The following is a 19,972-nucleotide window of genomic DNA, read 5'->3' as shown; positions in this document are numbered from 1 at the left end:
CCATGACGCGTACGCATGCGATATCCACGTACGCAGAGGCACTTGGCAGAGGCAATTGCCCGCGTACACATGTCAAAGGTTGCGTACGCATCCATATCAGAAAACAAAAAATTTGATATGTTGTAGAAATTAATTTTTCAGTCCAATTTTCAAAACCTCATAACTTTTTCCACAAAATTTTGTTTTCAACCATTATTGAACCGTTGGAAAGATCGATAAATAAATTTTCATAAAAATCTAATTTTGAAAGTTTTTCCAACTCCGAGGGCTGAGTTACAGCTCGCCGGAGTTGGCCAAAAATTTATTTTTACCAAAAATACACATTTACCAATTTTCCAATAATTCACAAGTCTCAATCATTTTCAACCTACAAAATGAACCCAAACCAACTCAAGTCACATATCCACACAACTAAATCCAAACCTACTCCATCTACATATTCCAACTCAAATACATCCATTCTACATTTTAAAAATCTCATTTTTTACTATTTCATCAATCAATCAAATTCTCATACATTCTATACCAATTCTTCATTCAATCTCATATATTATCACACAATTCAATCATCACTTACCGTCCTTACCTTTTTTCAGTCTCCGGCCCAAATTCACAATTTCAATGCATATTCCACAAACCAATAGTCATTATCTAATTCGTCAAATTTCTCAACACACCAAACATGCAATTTCACACAATTCTCAACCTAATCATTAGTTTACACAATATATCAACTAAACATATTAATACCAACCATTTACACAATCCAAACCTAATCCTAGGGGCATCTAGCCTAGGAATTCTCATCACACCACACGGTACTTAAATAAAACTTAAACCGTACCTTAATGAAGACAGTTCACACCCAACACATCATAACTGAAGTTTTCAAGGCTCTCAATCATCACCAATAAGCTTTAGCTACCAACACTTTGTTCCAAGTGCTCCAAATACACCCAACAACACTAACATAACCAATTTCATAAATATACATTAATATGGGATTCATAAAATTTGATAAACCACAAGGGTTTGAGGATTTTTTACCTTAGCTCATACGAAATAGAGATAGAATCCACTTAGAATCTATGTTAGAGTATCCTTAAACAAGCAAAATCACAAGATTTCAACACTAACTACCCAAAAACGTGTAACAGTAGAAAATTTCAAAAACTGGACAGAGATTTCAGATTTTCTTGCTGAAATACTTACATAGAAATGAAGAGGACGAGGAAAGCGACGCGTGGCCTTAAACGGCTTATCAATCGGAGCTCCGGATCAAAAGTTATGGTGGTTTGCAGTTTGATGGAGTTAGGATTTTCTCTCTTCTTCCTCTCTTCTACATTTCAGCGCCCCACTCTCTTTCTCTAGGGTTAATGAGCTGAAATACTCATAACTAAGGTTTATATATGTTGGATCTTGGGCCTGGTTCACTTACTTTAGCTCATTAGCCCAATTTTAGGCCAAAATCTTTAAGATTAGCGTTTTAAATCACGCTTTAAATATTTTTGCTTTCTAAATCATAAATTCTAACTTTTTAATCTCTCTCACTCATAAATTATTTTTCTCAACTGCAGTAGCGGATAGATCACAGCTGGTACTGCCCGTCAATTTTCTGTTATGCGTTTTCACGCAGAAATTTATGTTTTCCAACTCAGAAAAATTCACTGAGTCCAAATATCATATTTAAATTTCCAAATTATGATTCTAAAATTTTCTAACCATTTTTGTCCATATTTAATTTATTGTTTATTTAATTACGATTTGACCGGATTTTACATTAAGGCCCTTTTTGGCTCTAGAAAATCTATTTTTTCACCTTTTAAAGCCTATTTACTCCTAAAATATTATCAATAAAAGTTCTCTTGAATAACAACAGAAAAAAATAACACAAGATCTAAGTTTAATTATTCTAAGTTAAAGTACAACATAAAAAATAAAAAACAAGATATCATAAAATTCATAAAACAACACACTAAAATTCATATCACATTAGCATTTACTTTCTTAAACTATGTTATTTATATAAGACGTACGGATCTGCAGATATCATTGCCAAATTCACAATCCGATCCTACCATAGTGCATATCGGATCGAATTCGGTCCGATAACTCTGCGAATCGGATAATATCTATAAAATTCGAATCGGATGCGAATAATTATCGCGAATATTATTCGATTAATGTACACCCTAATTTAGTTGAAAAAGTACTAATAGTCTAATATGCTATTTTTCCTAACAAAATGGTAATGTGGTTAAAATTGGAAAATGTAAAATTTAGTTTAGACTTTGGAGCACTTTCTTTTGGGCCCAGAGGGAAGAGGATGGAAGGCTGTCCATGAAAAGGCCCAAATGGAAGCCCACTAAAACATAAAAACGTGAAACATCGAGAGATCCCAAATCACTGAAATCAACCAAATAGAGCACACCACCGAAAACCAATAAACATGACTTTCATTTTACAATTAGAAGGACGAATCCGAAGCAAAGTCAGCAATTCATATCTCTCTTAATCAATAATCAGACAATTTCGTACAAACACATTAATTCACCAAAACTTTACAGTTTATAATAAGTTAATAACAAAGAAAAGAAAATAGTACTACTAGTACAAATCAAACAAACAAAACAAAATTAATATTAAAAATAGGAAACCCCAGACAATGACACGAGCCTTTGAAAAAAGTTCATCAAAATTAATACACACGCACCCAGTCACAGAAGCATTTAATTAATTATTTTGGTGTTGAGAAACTTAATTTTTGTTTTAGCAAAACCAAAAAGAAAAAAGACACAAATCTTAAAATAAAATAAAAAACGTAAAATTCGAGACTGAAAAAAAGAGAAACAAAAGAAAAAAAATATCAAAAGGAAAATAAAAGGAACGGGGATTCTTCTCATCTTTTTTTGTTTTTGTTTTTTTTTGCCCTCATTACGTCCTGTTTGACAGGAACATATATAGTTATACACAACACTCGCACTGACACCGTTCGTTCATAAAAAAGGGGAGATCTCAAAACAAATCTTTTTTTTAAAAAGAAAAATCTGTTTATTATTATTCGAAGAAGAAAATAAAAATTAAAGGGAAATTAATATGAAAGGTGGTGGTGGAATTATAGTAGGAGCAGTCAAGAGCAACTGTTGTTGTAATTGGTTGATTAATTTTGGTTTTGGATTATTATTATTATTCTTACTTCTTCATCTTCTCATTATTATTGTTTTTTCTCGGTTCTTTTATTATTCTTCTTTGTTGTTGTTGTTCTTTTTCAATCCCTCATCACACGCTGCTTTTCTATTTTCCTTTTACCTTAATTTATTATTGTTATTGTCAATTTCGTCATTCGCTAATCCTTGTTCTGCCTTTTTTCCATTCCTTGACTATCACGGAATTTTGGTTCAAGAAGAGAGAGAAAGCCGTAGAGATAGAAACACAAACTCAATTGATTCTTTTCGGGTACCCTAATTTTGGTGTTGCTTCGTTTGGTTTCTTTCTTTTATTTGTTTTCTCTAGCGTGTTCTGCGATTTCTAGGGTTTGTGAAAGGGGGAATCACGGATAGAGGGAGAAAGTTTCGATCTTTGATCGATTTTCGTCGATGGAGGGGGAGGGTGGTTCAGAGGGAGAGAATAATCAGAGAAGGGGTGGCACAGATGATAATAGCAATGAAAATATCAATGGAAGCAATAGCAAAGTTGCGAATTCCAATGAGGGGCAGAGCAAGCCCAAGCGCCAGATGAAGACACCCTATCAACTCGAAACCCTCGAGAAAGCTTATGCCTGTGAGTCTTCCTTACCCAGCAACCCTTGTTCCTCAATTTTAATTGTTCAGTAAAATTCAGATGTTTTTTTGGGTTAATTCGGTGATTTTGTTTTTTTGTGTTTTGATTAGTGGAGACGTACCCTTCTGAGGCTATGAGGGCCGAGCTATCGGAGAAATTGGCGTTGTCTGATCGGCAGCTGCAGATGTGGTTCTGCCACCGGAGGCTGAAAGACAAGAAAGACTTGCCAACCAAGAAGCCGCCGAAGAAGGCCGTGGAGAAAGTGCGGGAGCCAGAGCCTGAACCAGTGCCGGATTCCCCAGTGGATGACCACAGATTGGGCCCCGAGCTAGGCAATGAGAATGGATCCGGGTCTGGTTCTGGGTCAAGCCCGTTTACCCGGTCAGAGTCCAGGAGTGTGGCGCCGCGGGGTTATTATGAATCACAGCAGGCTGCGCTCGAGCTCAGAGCAATTTCTTGTGTGGAGGCACAGTTAGGGGGGCCATTGAGGGAAGATGGACCCATTCTAGGAATAGAGTTTGATGCATTGCCACCAGATGCATTTGGGGCGCCCTTAGGTACATATAATCAGAGAATTTGTATTCCTATTTTCACTTACAGAAAGACTGCGTAGCTAAAATTGTTGAGTTAAACATTGATATCCTATGTTTCACATATCTTAACCGAATTCTCTTGCATTGTTCATCATGATGATACTATTGACCATGGTGGCTATATTTTGGAAAATATATAAGTGCAGTCTGTTTTGTTTGAATAAGTTTTGGTATAAAGCCTTGAAACAATTATGGTGACGTAGACCACGTTGCTTGTCATAGGGTCGTGCAACTTGTTTTGTGACTGACGCTTCTTGTGTTTGTTTCTATGGAGCAACCATTGCAGAACAGCAGAAGCGACCAAGTCATGCCTATGACAGTAAAGTTTATGAAAGACATAATGCTAGACCAAATAAGGTTGGTTTTATGGTTTCATTATCCTTAACAGTATGGTCTCTTTGTAATGTAACTAGTGTCGAGCTGTATATGTGGCTTATGATTTCAGTCATAAGTTTGGTGATGCAATGGCATTTATTTATCCTGTAGTTCTTATGATGTTTGGTTTTCTACCTTTTGATCAATTACGAGTAGAAGTACTTGAAATTAGATACATGGATGTTTATGTTAGTATTTTAATTAACATAAAATGGCTGGTAGAATACAGGATTCTTCTGGTGATAAATATTCATACTGCTAGAATGCTTTATTTTAGAATTTGCTTATAAATGAGGTCTATTTTAGGCTATGGCAAGGGCATTCCATGAATATCAATTTCTACGGAACCAGGCTGGCCCCAGGTCTGATGGTTTTGGACAATATCCCCAACATCATTTACATGATCCGATGGAAGGTCCTGCAAGAAATACCCATTTTGCACATGGAACTGAACAGTTACATAGAAGTCATGCTACCCAAGGTCATTCTTCTCGAGTCCGTATTTTACCTCAACAAGATAAGCAAGGGATTCCTCATCCATCTCCTCCTCAAGATGATGATGTTGCTTCCCAAAAGCAATTGCACACAAATGTAGTGAACACTGGAGTGAACTCTCATTCTACTGATTACCAAATTGTTGGGCCCGAAAATCCCTATAACCCACCAGGTGGACAAGTTTCCCATATCACTACAATGCAGATTGAGAAAAAACGAAAGGTATCTTATTCTATATGTGATAATTGATGTGTTAGACTCAAATCATCAACTCATGAAAGCTGAAACTATTTAATGTATCTTTTGTAAAGGATGACCAAAATTTTGTAACCATCTTTATTGTAGAGTGATGATGCTAGAAGTGCAAGGGAAGTTGAAGCCCATGAGATGAGGATCAAGAAAGAGCTTGAGAAACAAGATAACCTTAGACGAAAGGTTTTGTTGAAATTAAATTTAGCTTGCTATATGACCTTTGTAGAGGTTTAAATGAATCACAGTTGCATTCATTTAAATTGATCCCCATCTTTCTCTCTCCTTTTTTTAGAATGAAGAGCGAATGAGGAAAGAAATGGAGAGACAAGATCGTGAAAGAAGGAAGGAAGAAGAAAGGTTGATGCGTGAGAGACAGCGAGAAGAGGAAAGATTAAGGCGTGAGCAAAAACGTGAACTCGAACGAAGGGAAAAGTTTTTGCTGAAAGAAAATTTGAAAGTAAGATTGTAATCCTAGTATTGATGGTCTTGCATTTAGAGAACTTAGGTATTTAGTTGATCATTTCCCTGTTTTCACATGTTGTATCTTAAAAAGGCTGAGAAAATGAGGCAAAAGGAAGAGCTTCGCAAAGAGAAAGAAGCAGAGAGACGCAAAGCTGCCTTGGAAAAGGCAACTGCTCGTAGAATAGCTAAGGAATCCATGGAACTAATTGAAGATGAACAACTGGAATTGATGGAGCTTGCTGCTTCAAGCAAGGGATTGTCCTCTATAATTCATCTTGATTTTGATACTCTGCAAAACCTTGAATCATTTAGGGGTAAGCAATTTATTTTGTTTTTGTTTTCTGTAATTTTATATATTTAACTTCTTTCGTAATCTACCATTTGTCTGCAAATACAGAAAATTTGAATGAATTTCTGCCTTTTATTTCTAAGACTTTCTTGTTATTTTGAAGATTCATTGTGTGTTTTCCCACCTAAGAGTGTAAAGCTAAGAAAACCATTTGCGATCCAACCCTGGATTAACTCAGAAGAGAATGTTGGCAACCTTCTCATGGTATGGTATCATCATCATTATGCTTTCCTTATAAAATACGTAACGTACCAGATCTTTACATTCCACTTTTTTCTTGAATTAACGCTTGAATGCTGTGATGGTCTACTTCAGGTTTGGAAATTTTTGATTACTTTTGCTGATATTCTTGAGTTGTGGCCTTTTACTCTCGATGAGTTTGTGCAAGCTTTTCATGATTACGTGAGTCAGATTGGGCTTTCATGAGCTGGTGATTTTGTGCTTTCAGTTAAACTATTTTTGTGCAGTGGTGAAGCTCATCCTGTGTTCAAACCATTTGATTTCAGGATTCAAGACTGTTGGGTGAAATACATGTTGCTCTCCTTAAGGTGATAATAAAAGACATTGCAGATGTTGCAAGGACACCTTCCACTGGATTAGGAATGAGCCAAAATGGTGCAGCTAATTCAGGAGGTGGCCATCCAGAGATTGTGGAAGGGGTCAGTTCAGATATTTTGTCAAATTTTGTATCTGTTTTTTTCCCATTAGAACCAGTGGTTTTATTTGGGGGGACACTCATGTGATTTATTTATTATTTTTTGAATGCATCAGGCATATGCATGGGGCTTTGACATACGTAATTGGCATAAGCACTTAAATCAGTTGACATGGCCAGAAATTTTTCGACAGCTAGCATTAGCAGCAGGTTATGGACCACAGTTGAAGAAAAGAAATATTACATGGTCATATGCAAATGATAAAGATGAGGTTCGGTACTCAAATCTGTTTCTTTTTAAATAAGTTTTGGCTTAAACTTTTATGAATTTTATGTTTACATGAGGATATGGAAAGGGGTGGAAAGGGAAGGAACTATGGAAGGAGACTTATTTACTGTCGTTTGAGTGTTCAAATAAAAATAAGGCAGGCATACCTTTCCCTTTGTTTGAGAGATAAAATAGAAGGGAAAAAGGGTTGTAGCATTATATTTCTCATAATGGAAGTAATAGTGTATGATGGAAGTACATAGTATGCCTTTAATTCCATAAATTCTTAAATGAAAAATATAGAATCCCTTTTTCCTTTTGAACTTCCAAATAAAAAGGCATTTTGATTTTAAGAGGGATGGAAGGAGGGGATTACTTGGCCTTTCCCCTCATTAAAATCATGCAAACAAGAGTAATGACAATTTTTTTTCCTTTCCCTTCTTAGCATCCAAACAATACAATAGTGATGTTAAGAAAAAGAACTACATTGTTTTAATTATAGGACTTCAAAGAAATTGAAGATAAAATCTCAGGTGCAAATTTGATGTTAGCTTTTGGTCGCCATGGATGTTTTGCCGACATTTTTTAATAAAAAGTTTGTTTTCATTTGGAATCCAGTTTAATATGTTTTGTTTTCCCTAGCACCTCGAAAATCAAGGCACCGCTTAACTCCTGGAACAGTAAAGTTTGCTGCATTTCATGTTCTCTCACTTGAAGGTGGTGAAGGATTGACAGTACTAGAACTTGCAGAAAAAATTCAGGTAAGCTGCCTCTTCAATTTAAATGCTTTTGTAAATTGTTAGCTTTGTGCTTAACTTCTTATAACAATCTGTCAGAAATCTGGCCTTCGGGACCTGACAACTAGCAAGACACCAGAGGCATCGATTTCTGTCGCTTTGACAAGAGATGCTAAGCTTTTTGAGAGAATAGCTCCATCGACATATCGCGTACGTACTGCATTTAGAAAGGATCCGGCGGATGCTGAGTCTATTCTTTCAGAAGCAAGAAAGAAAATTCAGATATTTGAAAATGGGTTTCTAGCTGGTGAAGACGCTGATGAGGTTGAACGAGAAGACGATATTGAAAGAGATGATGTTGAAAGATATGATGATGTAGAAAGAGAAGAAGAGTCAGAAAGTGAAGAAGTTGATGATGATCCTGAAGTTGACGATTTGCTAGGTCCTTCAAGTGCTAACAAAACATCTGAACTGTGTGATGATTTCTCATCTATTGGAAAAGAAAGTTTGGGTCATAAGGTAGAACTTATTCAAGATCAGTTTGAGAAGGATCTTCCGGAGAATGGTACTAAGGATGTGGATGGTTCTAAAGATGCTCATCTTCCAGATGCTATCACTGGACAACCCGTTATTACAAACTTTGAGGAAGATAATATGGAAATTGATGAAAGCAAGACTGGAGAGTCATGGGTTGAAGGGCTTGCAGAAGGAGAATATTCTGATCTCAGTGTAGAGGAACGTTTAAATGCTCTTGTTGTATTGGTTGGTGTGGCAAATGAAGGAAATTCAATCCGCGTTGTTCTCGAGGTAAACTTTATTCTTTAGGATGTATCTAAGTTAATTTTCATGTGTAGTTTATTGAATTGACCTGAATAGTTTTCCAGGATCGTTTGGAAGCAGCAAATGCTCTGAAGAAGCAAATGTGGGCAGAAGCTCAGATAGATAAAATTCGACTGAGAGATGATAATGTAAATAAATCAGATTTTCCATCTATCAATGGGAATAAAGTTGAACCACAATACACAAGTCCTGCTGTGGGGGGGAACCAAAGCCCATTGCTTGACATAAACATTGACAATAATAATAATAATGAGGCATCGCCTAGCACTGCAGAAAATAAAAAAGCTGCAGTTGTACAGAACCTTGCCATGGAAAAGCCCTCAATAGGTCAAGATTACTGCATTGGTCCAGATAACCCTCAAACTCAACTATCTGCTCCCTATTCGAAAAGGTCTCGTTCTCAGTTGAAATCATATATTTCTCACATGGCAGAAGAGATGTCCGTATACAGGTCTTTACCCCTTGGTCAAGATCGCAGACATAATCGTTATTGGCAATTCGTTGCATCTGCTTCTTGCAATGATCCTGGCTCTGGCAGGATCTTTGTTGAATATCTTGATGGCAATTGGAGGCTTATTGATTCTGAAGAGGTAGAGATTGCTTTGGTTTTGCCTTTTCCATTTTTCTCGCATATGCGGATCCTTCTTGCTGATCGATTCACTTCTTAGTCATCCAACATATATCCTGTTTTCATTGTCTCTTATCACTAAACAAATTCCATCTTAACTATATGCTTAGTTCTTCTTAATTCTTACAATATACATAATTTATTCAACCAATCCTGTGCAGGCCTTTGATGCTCTTTTTAATTCACTGGATTTGCGTGGGATCAGGGAATCTCATTTGCGCATAATGTTGCAAAAGATTGGAAGTTCCTTCAAAGAAAATGTTAGGAAGAATGCACAATCTGCCAATATTGGAAGCAGAGATGAAAGTAATATTAAAAATGAAGCTGATGAAGCAGAGTCCAGTCCTGATTGCCATGCATTGTCTGACAGTCCCAGCAGTACACTCTGTGGCTTGAACTCTGATACATCTGAAACTTCTTCATCATTCAAAATTGAGCTTGGGAAAAGTGAGAGTGAGAAGAAAGGTGCCTTGAGAAGGTATCAAGATTTCCAGAAATGGATGTGGAAAGAATGCTATAACTCATCCATATTATCTGCAATGAAATATGGGAAAATGAGATGCAAACCTCAGGTGGACATCTGTGATATCTGCCTCAACCCTTATTTCTTTGAAGACTCCCATTGCAATTGTTGCCATCGTACTTTTCCCTCAAATAACGGATTTAATTTTTCAAAACATATATTTCAATGTGGGGGCAAATTGTCCAAAGATATTTGTATTCTGGATTGTTCTCTTCCCTTGAGGACAAGGTTGCTTAAGGCCCTGCTGGCTTTTATTGAGGTGAGTTGATTATTACTTTACGTTGTTAACTATCTTTTGGTGAAATTTTATGTTAACTTTGAGGGTTATATTATACTCATATTTTGATTTACAGGCATCTGTTCCCTCCGAAGCGTTTCAATCAACTTGGACAGAAGATACTAGAAGGCATTGGGGTTTGAAGTTAAGCAAATCATCTTCTGTCGAGGAACTTCTTCAGGTTTGACATATTAGTATTTTATCTTCCTTATCTTCACATTATTTTTAAGGTAAGGAATCCGTACTCAAGAGATTTCCGAATTTAACATGTTTTTCAGTTATTGACTGTGTTTGAGAGAGCAATAAAGCGAGATTTTTTATCGTCATCCTTCTCAACAACACAAGAATTGTTGGGATCAAGCAGTATGTCAGAGAGTGCTTTTACCGATCCTGAATCTGTTGCTGTACTTCCATGGGTTCCACAGACCACCTCAGCTGTGTCTCTCAGACTCTCTGAGTTTGATGCGTCCATTAGCTATGTTCAGCTTGAAAAATCTGAGCATCGCAGGGAGAAAGAAACTATAGAATACATGGTCAGTCTTTGTTATCCTTCATTGCTTTTAACTTCTCTAGCTTTTGCTCTTGAATTTAACTGCAATCAGTCTTTGATATTACCAGGAAACGTTTGAAATGAATAAGTTAAGATGTCATTTATATTCTTGTGAAACTGCTGAAGTGAGATACTTTCTTATTGTTATAATATCTTTTAACCAATTGGGGTTTAAGAGTTTGGCTGGACAATTTTCATTCTACTGGACAATCTTCATTCTAATAATAGTCAATAATCTTCTAACTTGCTTTGCTTTCATACAGAAGCTTCCTTCAAGATCTAATCCTTTCAAATCTAGTAGAGTAGTGGAACCAGCAGACTTGGACCATGATGAATTCATGAAAGTTAGGTCTGCTCCCATGAAAATTGTAAAAAGTGGCAATAAACGTGGGCGGGGGAATAGTGATAAAGGACGGGGTAAAAAGATAGCTAAAAGAATGCATGATTCCAAACAAGATACTGGCCGCCGCATTGTTAAGGTCACAGAGAATCTTAGTCAAAGACTAAAACAGCAGGGGCAAGGAGCACAAGGACAAAGTGGTGGACGTGGTCGCCGAACTGTCAGGAAAAGACGAGTGGAAAAGAGGGCTGTTGAAGATTTGCTGCTGGGCCACAAGGCTGGCACACACAGTTCCAATATTGTTAGAGAACCATTGAGAAACCTGGATGAGGAATGGGATGATGATGAAAAGGCAAGTCCCATGACTTCCATCCACATGGGGGCTGCCGACAATAGTAACAGTGCCGAAGAGGCAGATTCTGATGACAATGCTCAAGTAGCAGAGTCCAACGACAATGCTCAAGCAGCAGATTCGGATGACAATGCTCAAGAAGTGGATTCCGATGACAATCCTCTAGAAGTGGACTCAGATGACAATGCTCAAGCAGTGGACTCAGATGACAATGGCCAAGCAGTGGAATATGATCAAGGAAACTGGGGAATAGGTTTCAATAACACCCCCAACAGGTGGAGTAGGGATGTGGTTGGAATGATTGATGAAGATGTAGAAGCTTCAGACGAGGACAATGACAACAATGTTGGGCTTGAAGAGAACGAAGAGGAAGAATCAGAGGGTGATGATGTTATGAGTGAGGAGGGTTCAGATGGAATTGCAGATAGAGTTTTGAATGATGACTCGGACTCTGATGATTCTGAAGATTCATCTGATTAGAACAATGTTTTTGATTCAACGGAAGGAAGGGGTTGGATGTGGAGGCTGCATTACATTTTTGATATTGCAGCTTTAATACTAAGTATGAAGCACCAAGTCATGCCATTCCGTGGCTTGAAACTGAGAGTAGACAGAGAGATACATTGTATATTATCCATTGCAAAAATGGAGCTTTGTAATTTTAAGCACTCTGAAACGGAGGGAGGGCCTTTAAGGCCGCCCTTACCCTTATTGTTTCTTTTCTGGTTATAGATATTCATTAATTAATAAAGGTCTTAGTTATTATTTAAGTCAATGATATAGCTATTTTGAGTTTATTAATTTCATGGGTTAAACCCAAATGTGATCTTTTGAGTTTACTGATCATAAATTTCTCTCTTGAAAGATCAGTTGAAGAAGGAATTTGAAATCAATTTCAACAACCGAAAAGTTTCAGCATCAGGTCCTGCTTCAAAGTTGAAAATATGTATCGGCAGTTAATTTTTGGTTTTTATTTGAGTAATGAAGTCTTCCTTTATTAGTTCACTTGTCTCGCTCACTAGATGATAATGATGTAGTGAAACTTGTTCTTTCTTTCTTTTTAATTAATTTATTTCTACAATATGATAAACATGTAAATATTGTACCCCTTCTCTACAAGTCTTTTGAAAAGGAAAGTGAATGCTTTCACTTTGACTTTATTTTCTCATATGTAGTGTTGCCCTCGTCTTAGTTTGCTTTTTTCTTTTTGGTGTCTCCTCGTCTTAATTTGCTTTGACCCCTCATCCTTCTATTTATTCCGTTTTAGAAGAGAGCAGAAAGTAATCGAAAGTTTGGTTCCGCCAATTGCGCCAATCCACTTCACTTCATTCAAGGAGAATAAAGGGCAAATAAAAATAAAAAAGAAAAGCAAAAAGAAATGAGAAGAGAAAACTTTATGGCAAATTGAATTCTCTCCACATACAGAATACTGCAAAATTAAAAATAAAATGTTGGTCGTCTTTTAATTTTCAATCTTTAGTCAGTCTTTTTAAAAATTTATTATTATTTAATTAATTTAAATATCAACTTTCACATATTAGTTGTTTAAAAAATTAAAAAAAATATTTATTTTTTATTTTCTCTCTCTTCTAAAGATTGAATAAGAACAATATTTAAAAGATATCTAGTTACACATAGAAACAAATCTATTAGATAGTAGAGAAGTTGAGCCAAGGGATTCGGCCACGGCCGAAAGTCAAACCTTGTTAGTTTGTTGTGTCTAATGCAGAATGCTATTGCGTTTCAGATTCATTCTATTTTATTACATATAAAAACATTATATGACTTAGTCCATAACATATATCAAAATCATGTGTTACTACTAATGGAGCTTTTAAAAAAAATAGAAACCGGTTAAAATTAGCTTCTCATAGAGAGGATAGAGTTGTCTGAAAGTTTAATAGGTAAGGTATTTTTTCTACTAATTCTATTGTGCAGGTATTATAAGCAGAAACATTTTCGGATGACGTAACAAGCTATAGCTTTACCAAGATTCTTTGGAAAGGATTAACCCCTCTAAGAATAGAGTTGTTTGTCTGATTTGTATTGATAGGCAAGATAAATACAAAGGAAAGGTTGTGTCGGTTAGGAATTGTTAATCAAGGTGATAATTTGTGTGTATTATGTAATAAGGATGTTGAATATGTTCATCACTTGTTTTTTGGCTGTGAATTTACTTGACAGGTGTAGTGTGCTTGGTTATCTGTATTTGGCAGAGAATGGTCCTGTCCAGGTACTTTAAAGGAACATTTTTAAAACTGGACAGGTGTTACAAGTAGGAAAGAGGAGCGTAACAAATGGTTCATAAGTTATTTCGCGGTTGTTTGAAACGTTTGGTTGAAAAAGAACAGGAGGCTGTTTCAGAATATAGAAAAAAGTGTTGAAGAAACCTTCAACATGTCTCTAATTCACTGCAAGGAGTGAAAGTGTAAAAATCCTTTTTATTGTTGATGGCAATGCTAGAGATGACATCGAACTTCACTTGTGTGTTGAATATTTTTTCATGATTTTGGCCTAAAATGATACTGTTAGTATAAGTGATGTGTCTATTTTATTGTCATGTAAGATAAAATTATTTTAGAATTAAATTTTTAAGTAAAAATACCTAAACCATCTATCTTTTTATTTCCAGAAATTGCCAACATTTCTGAAACCCTAACAGAGAACAAAAAATATGGCTTTACTTCAAGAAACGAAGAGCCCCATATTCCAAAAAACTAATAGAGGCACACGTCTATAGCTAAAAAAGTGAATGTGTTTATTAGAGCAAATAAATCATATGTACACATGACTTATTAAATAATTTAAATATAATTATAATCACTATGTAAATTTTTAAGTATATTTTTATCCATTATAATTTGGTAGTAGAGAATACAACACACTAGCTCACTAGATTTCTTTTTTTTTGTTGTCATAGACACACACACACTCCCTTTAGTTTTTCCTTTGGTGGTGACCAGTGGGCTTTAGACTAGTCTAAGTGACTGAATTGAACTAGACACTTCCACTTTATAAAATCAACTTTCATGATTATTGCTACCTGCACTTTCTCATTGTGATCTCATTTCTTGCACAAAGAAACTTCCAAGAAGCGCTTCTTTACCTTCAATCCATCCTTTTGAAATTGTTCACCCCTGTCCTTTTTCTTTTTCTCTTTCTCTTAGCTTTCATAGGCATCCATCTCCATACCTTATGAATGATGACTATAATATATAGTTTCTTACTTTGCTTAACAAAACTATATTCATTCAATGACTGCCTAGAGACTGCTATGCCTATAGGCTCTTTTTTTTTCTTCGCTAAGAACCAATGATAATAAATTCAGAATTGGAAATACTATTTAACATCTTCTATAACGTAGTCACATTTTTTTTATGTCCTCCTTTTATGGGATGAATGAAGTAAACAACTAAGATAGCATAATCACATGAACATGACCACTGACCAATGTAGTAGTTGGCTTTGCATACATAATACATGAAAGTGATGAAACACACAAATGCACCGTTGAATAAGTGTTATTTAGCGAGGAAATTAAAACACACTGCATTATTCGTGAAAATTCCATCAGTTCCCAAAAACATATTGAATTTGACATTAACAAACTTAGATTTCAGTGACTCCACTCTACAGTTCCAAAACCAAAAAGAACAATGAACGAATGAATGAATGAAATTCAATTGAATACCGACCTTGGTGCCACTAACTTTGAGAAATGGCCACTACTAAATAAGCGCGTTGTTGATGAGGATATCGGATCATAGAGTAAGTCATCACTGCTCAAAGGAGTAAAAGGATTAGGTGCACTCCATAGTGTACACAAAAGCATAGACCATTCTCACATGGACATGGTTAGTGCCACCAAATGCTATTATTTTCTTATGTCCCACCCACTCCCACAATCCACACGCATCATTACTCTCTCTCTCTCTATCGTTCTCATTTTCATATATATACACTACTTACCTTCCACTTTTAATTTTTGACAAACATTAATTATTACCTTATAAGGTGGTAATCTTCTTAATTAAGTCTCACTTAACTGTAATCTTCCTCGGGATTTCCTTTGACGCCATTTATGGGTGTTAATGATATTTTTTCTGTCTAAAAATTTTTAATTGTAAAAGTTAACTTTGCCATTTCTTTATTTATTTGTGTTTCATAGAGCCCTAATTTATGGTGCAATTTGCACTAAATAAACAATTGTGAGTGTTCGGATAACTAAAATCAGTAATTGGGAATAATAATGCACATCACCCACCCAAACTTCCCCTTTTCAGTTTATGATGCTACTGAAATCACTAGTGCTTGCTTAGAAGAAACGTTATATCTATTAGGATGTTAGTTTATTAAATGTTTGGCTTTATTAGTATATGGTCTAAAGAGAAAGAGAAAGAGAAAGATAGGATAAATGACCAGGCTTTTGCACTATTAAATTATCCATCGTGTCCAAGTGTCATATATGCATGCCGTATGCCACTGCTAATAAACTGGTTTTTTTTTTACATATATTTAATCATAATTCATATATTGTTATAAAGTAAAAATATTAAGTTATACATACATAATAAAGTTCAGAATAAATGTCATTTTCAGTGCTTAACTATTTGCCCGATAAACTTCTCATTTTTTAAGAAATCTAAAAATTCAAATCGGTCTCTATCTACTTTGATATATGTATGTTACAGTCCCTATTTACTTTGAGTAAATGCCTTTTTCGGTCCCTAATCAGGGACTGGAGCGTACATATATCAAAGTAGATAGAGACCGATATAGATTTTAAATTTTTTAGGAGTGAAAAGTCTATCAAACAAATGGTTAGAGACCGAAAATCACATTTACTCTAAAATTTAAGTAGCTCTATATAAAGTTGGAAAAACCAAAGGTATTATAGGGTAACAGAGAGTCTCAAGCATCCTTCCTGTCTTTGACTGTGACTTAGGTATGGCTCCATCCTCAAACCTCATTTCTCTCCTTTTCTTGACAACCCTTCTGTTTTCTCTGCAAACTGATGCAAGAGAGAGCCAGTTCTTCAGCAAAGTCCCCCATTTCAACAACAATGTCAAAGACACACAGGTTGTTCCCAACAATGAAGGACCAATAGAGCAAAAACAAGCTGTGTTCATCCCTGAGGCAGATAACAGCTATGGCTTATATGGCCATGAATCTGGCCTCAACCCTCCCTCCTCCTCCACCTCCACCACTACTTACCAGCCATATAAAACTGAGTCTGAGGAAACTAGCAAGTTTACCAACAACAACAACAATTTCTATAGCTTTAACAAAGATTCCTTTAGCACCAACCAAAATGAATTGAGTGATGCAAGGCTTGCCGGGAATTCTTATAGCAGCAGCAGCAACAATAACAACAACAACAACTATTTCTTCGACAACACCAAGGATAATGGATTCAGTGGCACAAAGTACACAGAAGGAGGATACAACTCTCCCATGGAAAACCAGAACAGCAACCAGAAGTATTACTACAACAACAATAATGACAGATACTCTTTCAACAACAATAATGGTGCCAACAACAGGTACTTCTACAACAATGATGAGAGGCAAGGGTTGAGTGACACCAGGTTTATGGAGGGTGGTAAATACTTTTATGATGTTAACTCAGAGAAGTACAACCCAACAGCAAGAGCAGGAGTGAGCTCTGAGAACTGGTACAATAATAGGGGCTACTTTGGCAACAACAACTACGACAACAAGAAATCTATGGAAGGTTACCAGAACCAAGAGGTTTTTGAGGATGACCAAGAGGTCTTCGAGCCATGATGAGTTAGCCAAGTGAACTTCAGAGTTCACTTTGCATTATTGCTTGCTTTGGAGTATTCATAGTATGGGGTGTTCAATGTTGTTTTTTATCTGTACCTTAGATCAAGATTCACAAAAAAGAATTAAAAGGGTAGGTTTATTTATGGGGTGTTAATTAAATGTTTTTACTTAATGATAATCCTATTAAATCTTGCCCAAGATTTAGAAATACTGTCCATGTATAATGTCATATTTGTCTCCGTTTATTTAGTTGTCAACGTGATAATATATCATCAAATGTTTATGTAACACTTTTATATTATTGAATGTTTTAATTTAATTTTTTACTTTTAACTTTTTGTTTTCAAAACCAGCCCAAAGATAGTGGTGCATGACTTTGAGAGTGATACCTTCCCTTCTGTATCACACTTAGAGTTTCAATAATCACCATTCACCAACAACTATGGCAAGTAAGAAAGATAGTGATTAGTGATTATGTTAGGACTGCTAAATTAGCCTTTATTTGCTGCTATACTACTGAGAATGCCATTCCTTCTGTGGTGCCATTTTTCTCACCAAGTTTATTTCCATTTAAAATTCATAGTTAGACTGTTATAGTAACATGGTTCATTCTGTTCATGTACTCATGTTTGCTTCTCAGGGATACAAAAATAAAGTAATGAATACCTTTTCCCACTCTCTGGTTGTGATTCTTGGCCAATTTGCCTAGTTTCTGTCATTTGTCAATTAAGCAGTGCAGAAATCAGTAGCATGATCTATTATTTCAACTTCATCAATTTTATTCATTATCAAAAGATAAACTCAAACGGCATTAAGCCTCCGTTTGTTTACAGGGACACAGAAACACATAATTGTGTTTGGCAAAGAGACATGGATAAAAATAATGTATTTAAAGATACTAAATTAGTGTATTTTGTATCCATCCTGATAGGAAGGACACAAGGACACTAATAAGAGACACAACTTATTTTTTATTTTTTCTCTTATTATTCTTATTAATTTTTCATGATTATATTTTTTATTATTATATTTTTCATCTTAAATTTTTTAAATGAAAAAAATGAGAATAAGTTAAATTTTTATAATTTGTTCTAATTTTTCATCAAACAAAATACAAAAACACAAAATCAGTGTCTTATTCTATCCTATTCTAAAAATAAATGCAGCCTAAGTGAACACAAAATCAGTGTCTTATTCTATTCTATTCTCAAAAATAAATGCAGCCTAAGTGTCTATTCAATAATTGATTGGACCCGCATGCTAATTGCTAAACAGCTAAAGTACCTAAATTGTTAAAGCAGACAAATAGTTTTTTTCCCTCCGTGATTGACGGTTCTACAAAACGCACCACCCGATTTTGTCGCACTTTATCTATGCTCTTTGTCACCATGAATTTTAAAATTAAAAAAAAGGCTTGCATTGCATGTAAAATGTAAAATGTCTTACCTATATGTCTACTAGTAGTACTATAAAATATTCAAAGACTAAGTCAATTTATCTGTACTTACTACTTGTTAGGTACTTGACTTTGTAGATTGATATATTAATTCAACAGAGGAGGGTAAGGGTTGACGCTTCTCACGGAAATGGTGAGATAGGGCAGTTAGGCTGCGTTTGGAACAAAAGAATCGAGACTGAGAGATAAAAATTTGAGAAAGAGATTGAAAGATCAGTTTATATATTATATTTGGCATAAAATATAGTGAATTAAAGTTATATCTTAATATCATGTTTGAGTTAAGATAAATATAAAGATTTTATAATTTGTTCTAATTTTTCATCAAACAAAATACAAAAACACAAAATCAGTGTCTTATTCTATCCTATTCTAAAAATAAATGCAGCCTAAGTGAACACAAAATCAGTGTCTTATTCTATTCTATTCTCAAAAATAAATGCAGCCTAAGTGTCTATTCAATAATTGATTGGACCCGCATGCTAATTGCTAAACAGCTAAAGTACCTAAATTGTTAAAGCAGACAAATAGTTTTTTTCCCTCCGTGATTGACGGTTCTACAAAACGCACCACCCGATTTTGTCGCACTTTATCTATGCTCTTTGTCACCATGAATTTTAAAATTAAAAAAAAGGCTTGCATTGCATGTAAAATGTAAAATGTCTTACCTATATGTCTACTAGTAGTACTATAAAATATTCAAAGACTAAGTCAATTTATCTGTACTTACTACTTGTTAGGTACTTGACTTTGTAGATTGATATATTAATTCAACAGAGGAGGGTAAGGGTTGACGCTTCTCACGGAAATGGTGAGATAGGGCAGTTAGGCTGCGTTTGGAACAAAAGAATCGAGACTGAGAGATAAAAATTTGAGAAAGAGATTGAAAGATCAGTTTATATATTATATTTGGCATAAAATATAGTGAATTAAAGTTATATCTTAATATCATGTTTGATTTAAGATAAATATAAAGATTTAAAAATAAATTTAAATTTTAAAAAAATAAAAAAAATATTAAAAAAATTTAAAGTTTTAATTTTTTGTATTTTTATTTTTTAAAAATACTTAAAAAATTAAAATTTTATATTTCAAAACTAAAATTTTAGTTTCGCTCTCTTTGCTTATCAAATACAATACTCGATCTAAATTTTAATCTCAAAAAACAAACAGTCTTGCAATTTAGAAAATGTTAGGTTTGAGATTGGATAACGCATGCATTAGGGCGTCCAATACGTTTCTTTATTATTTAT

General features: G+C 35.0%; 2 protein-coding genes and 1 long non-coding RNA gene across 3 annotated transcripts; 2 read left to right on the top strand and 1 right to left on the bottom strand.

Moving 5' to 3' along the window:
- LOC107633728 (homeobox-DDT domain protein RLT1) lies at positions 2,907–12,251 on the top strand. The gene is made up of 18 exons (XM_021117418.1): positions 2,907–3,780; positions 3,891–4,337; positions 4,648–4,730; positions 5,055–5,465; positions 5,589–5,678; positions 5,788–5,952; positions 6,049–6,271; positions 6,410–6,510; positions 6,622–6,708; positions 6,813–6,965; positions 7,078–7,263; positions 7,868–7,990; positions 8,066–8,773; positions 8,851–9,396; positions 9,596–10,216; positions 10,311–10,415; positions 10,513–10,767; positions 11,048–12,251. Exons 1-18 carry the CDS (start codon positions 3,597–3,599, stop codon positions 11,954–11,956), a joined length of 5,397 nt encoding a protein of 1,798 aa, XP_020973077.1. The 5' UTR covers positions 2,907–3,596; the 3' UTR covers positions 11,957–12,251.
- LOC110270350 lies at positions 14,539–15,440 on the bottom strand. Its single transcript, XR_002359793.1, has 2 exons — positions 15,172–15,440; positions 14,539–14,668 (listed from the first exon to the last, which is right to left on the bottom strand). It is a non-coding gene; the product is annotated as an uncharacterized LOC110270350 (long non-coding RNA).
- Positions 16,351–17,551, top strand: LOC107631200 (protein E6). The gene has a single exon (XM_016334562.2). The coding sequence runs from the start codon at positions 16,424–16,426 to the stop codon at positions 17,261–17,263; it is 840 nt and encodes a 279-aa protein (XP_016190048.1). The 5' UTR covers positions 16,351–16,423; the 3' UTR covers positions 17,264–17,551.

Source organism: Arachis ipaensis, chromosome B03 (genome assembly GCF_000816755.2).
Source record: "Arachis ipaensis cultivar K30076 chromosome B03, Araip1.1, whole genome shotgun sequence".
In the NCBI taxonomy this organism is placed as follows: Eukaryota; Viridiplantae; Streptophyta; class Magnoliopsida; order Fabales; family Fabaceae; genus Arachis; species Arachis ipaensis.
This window is presented reverse-complemented; position numbering and strand designations above follow the sequence as displayed.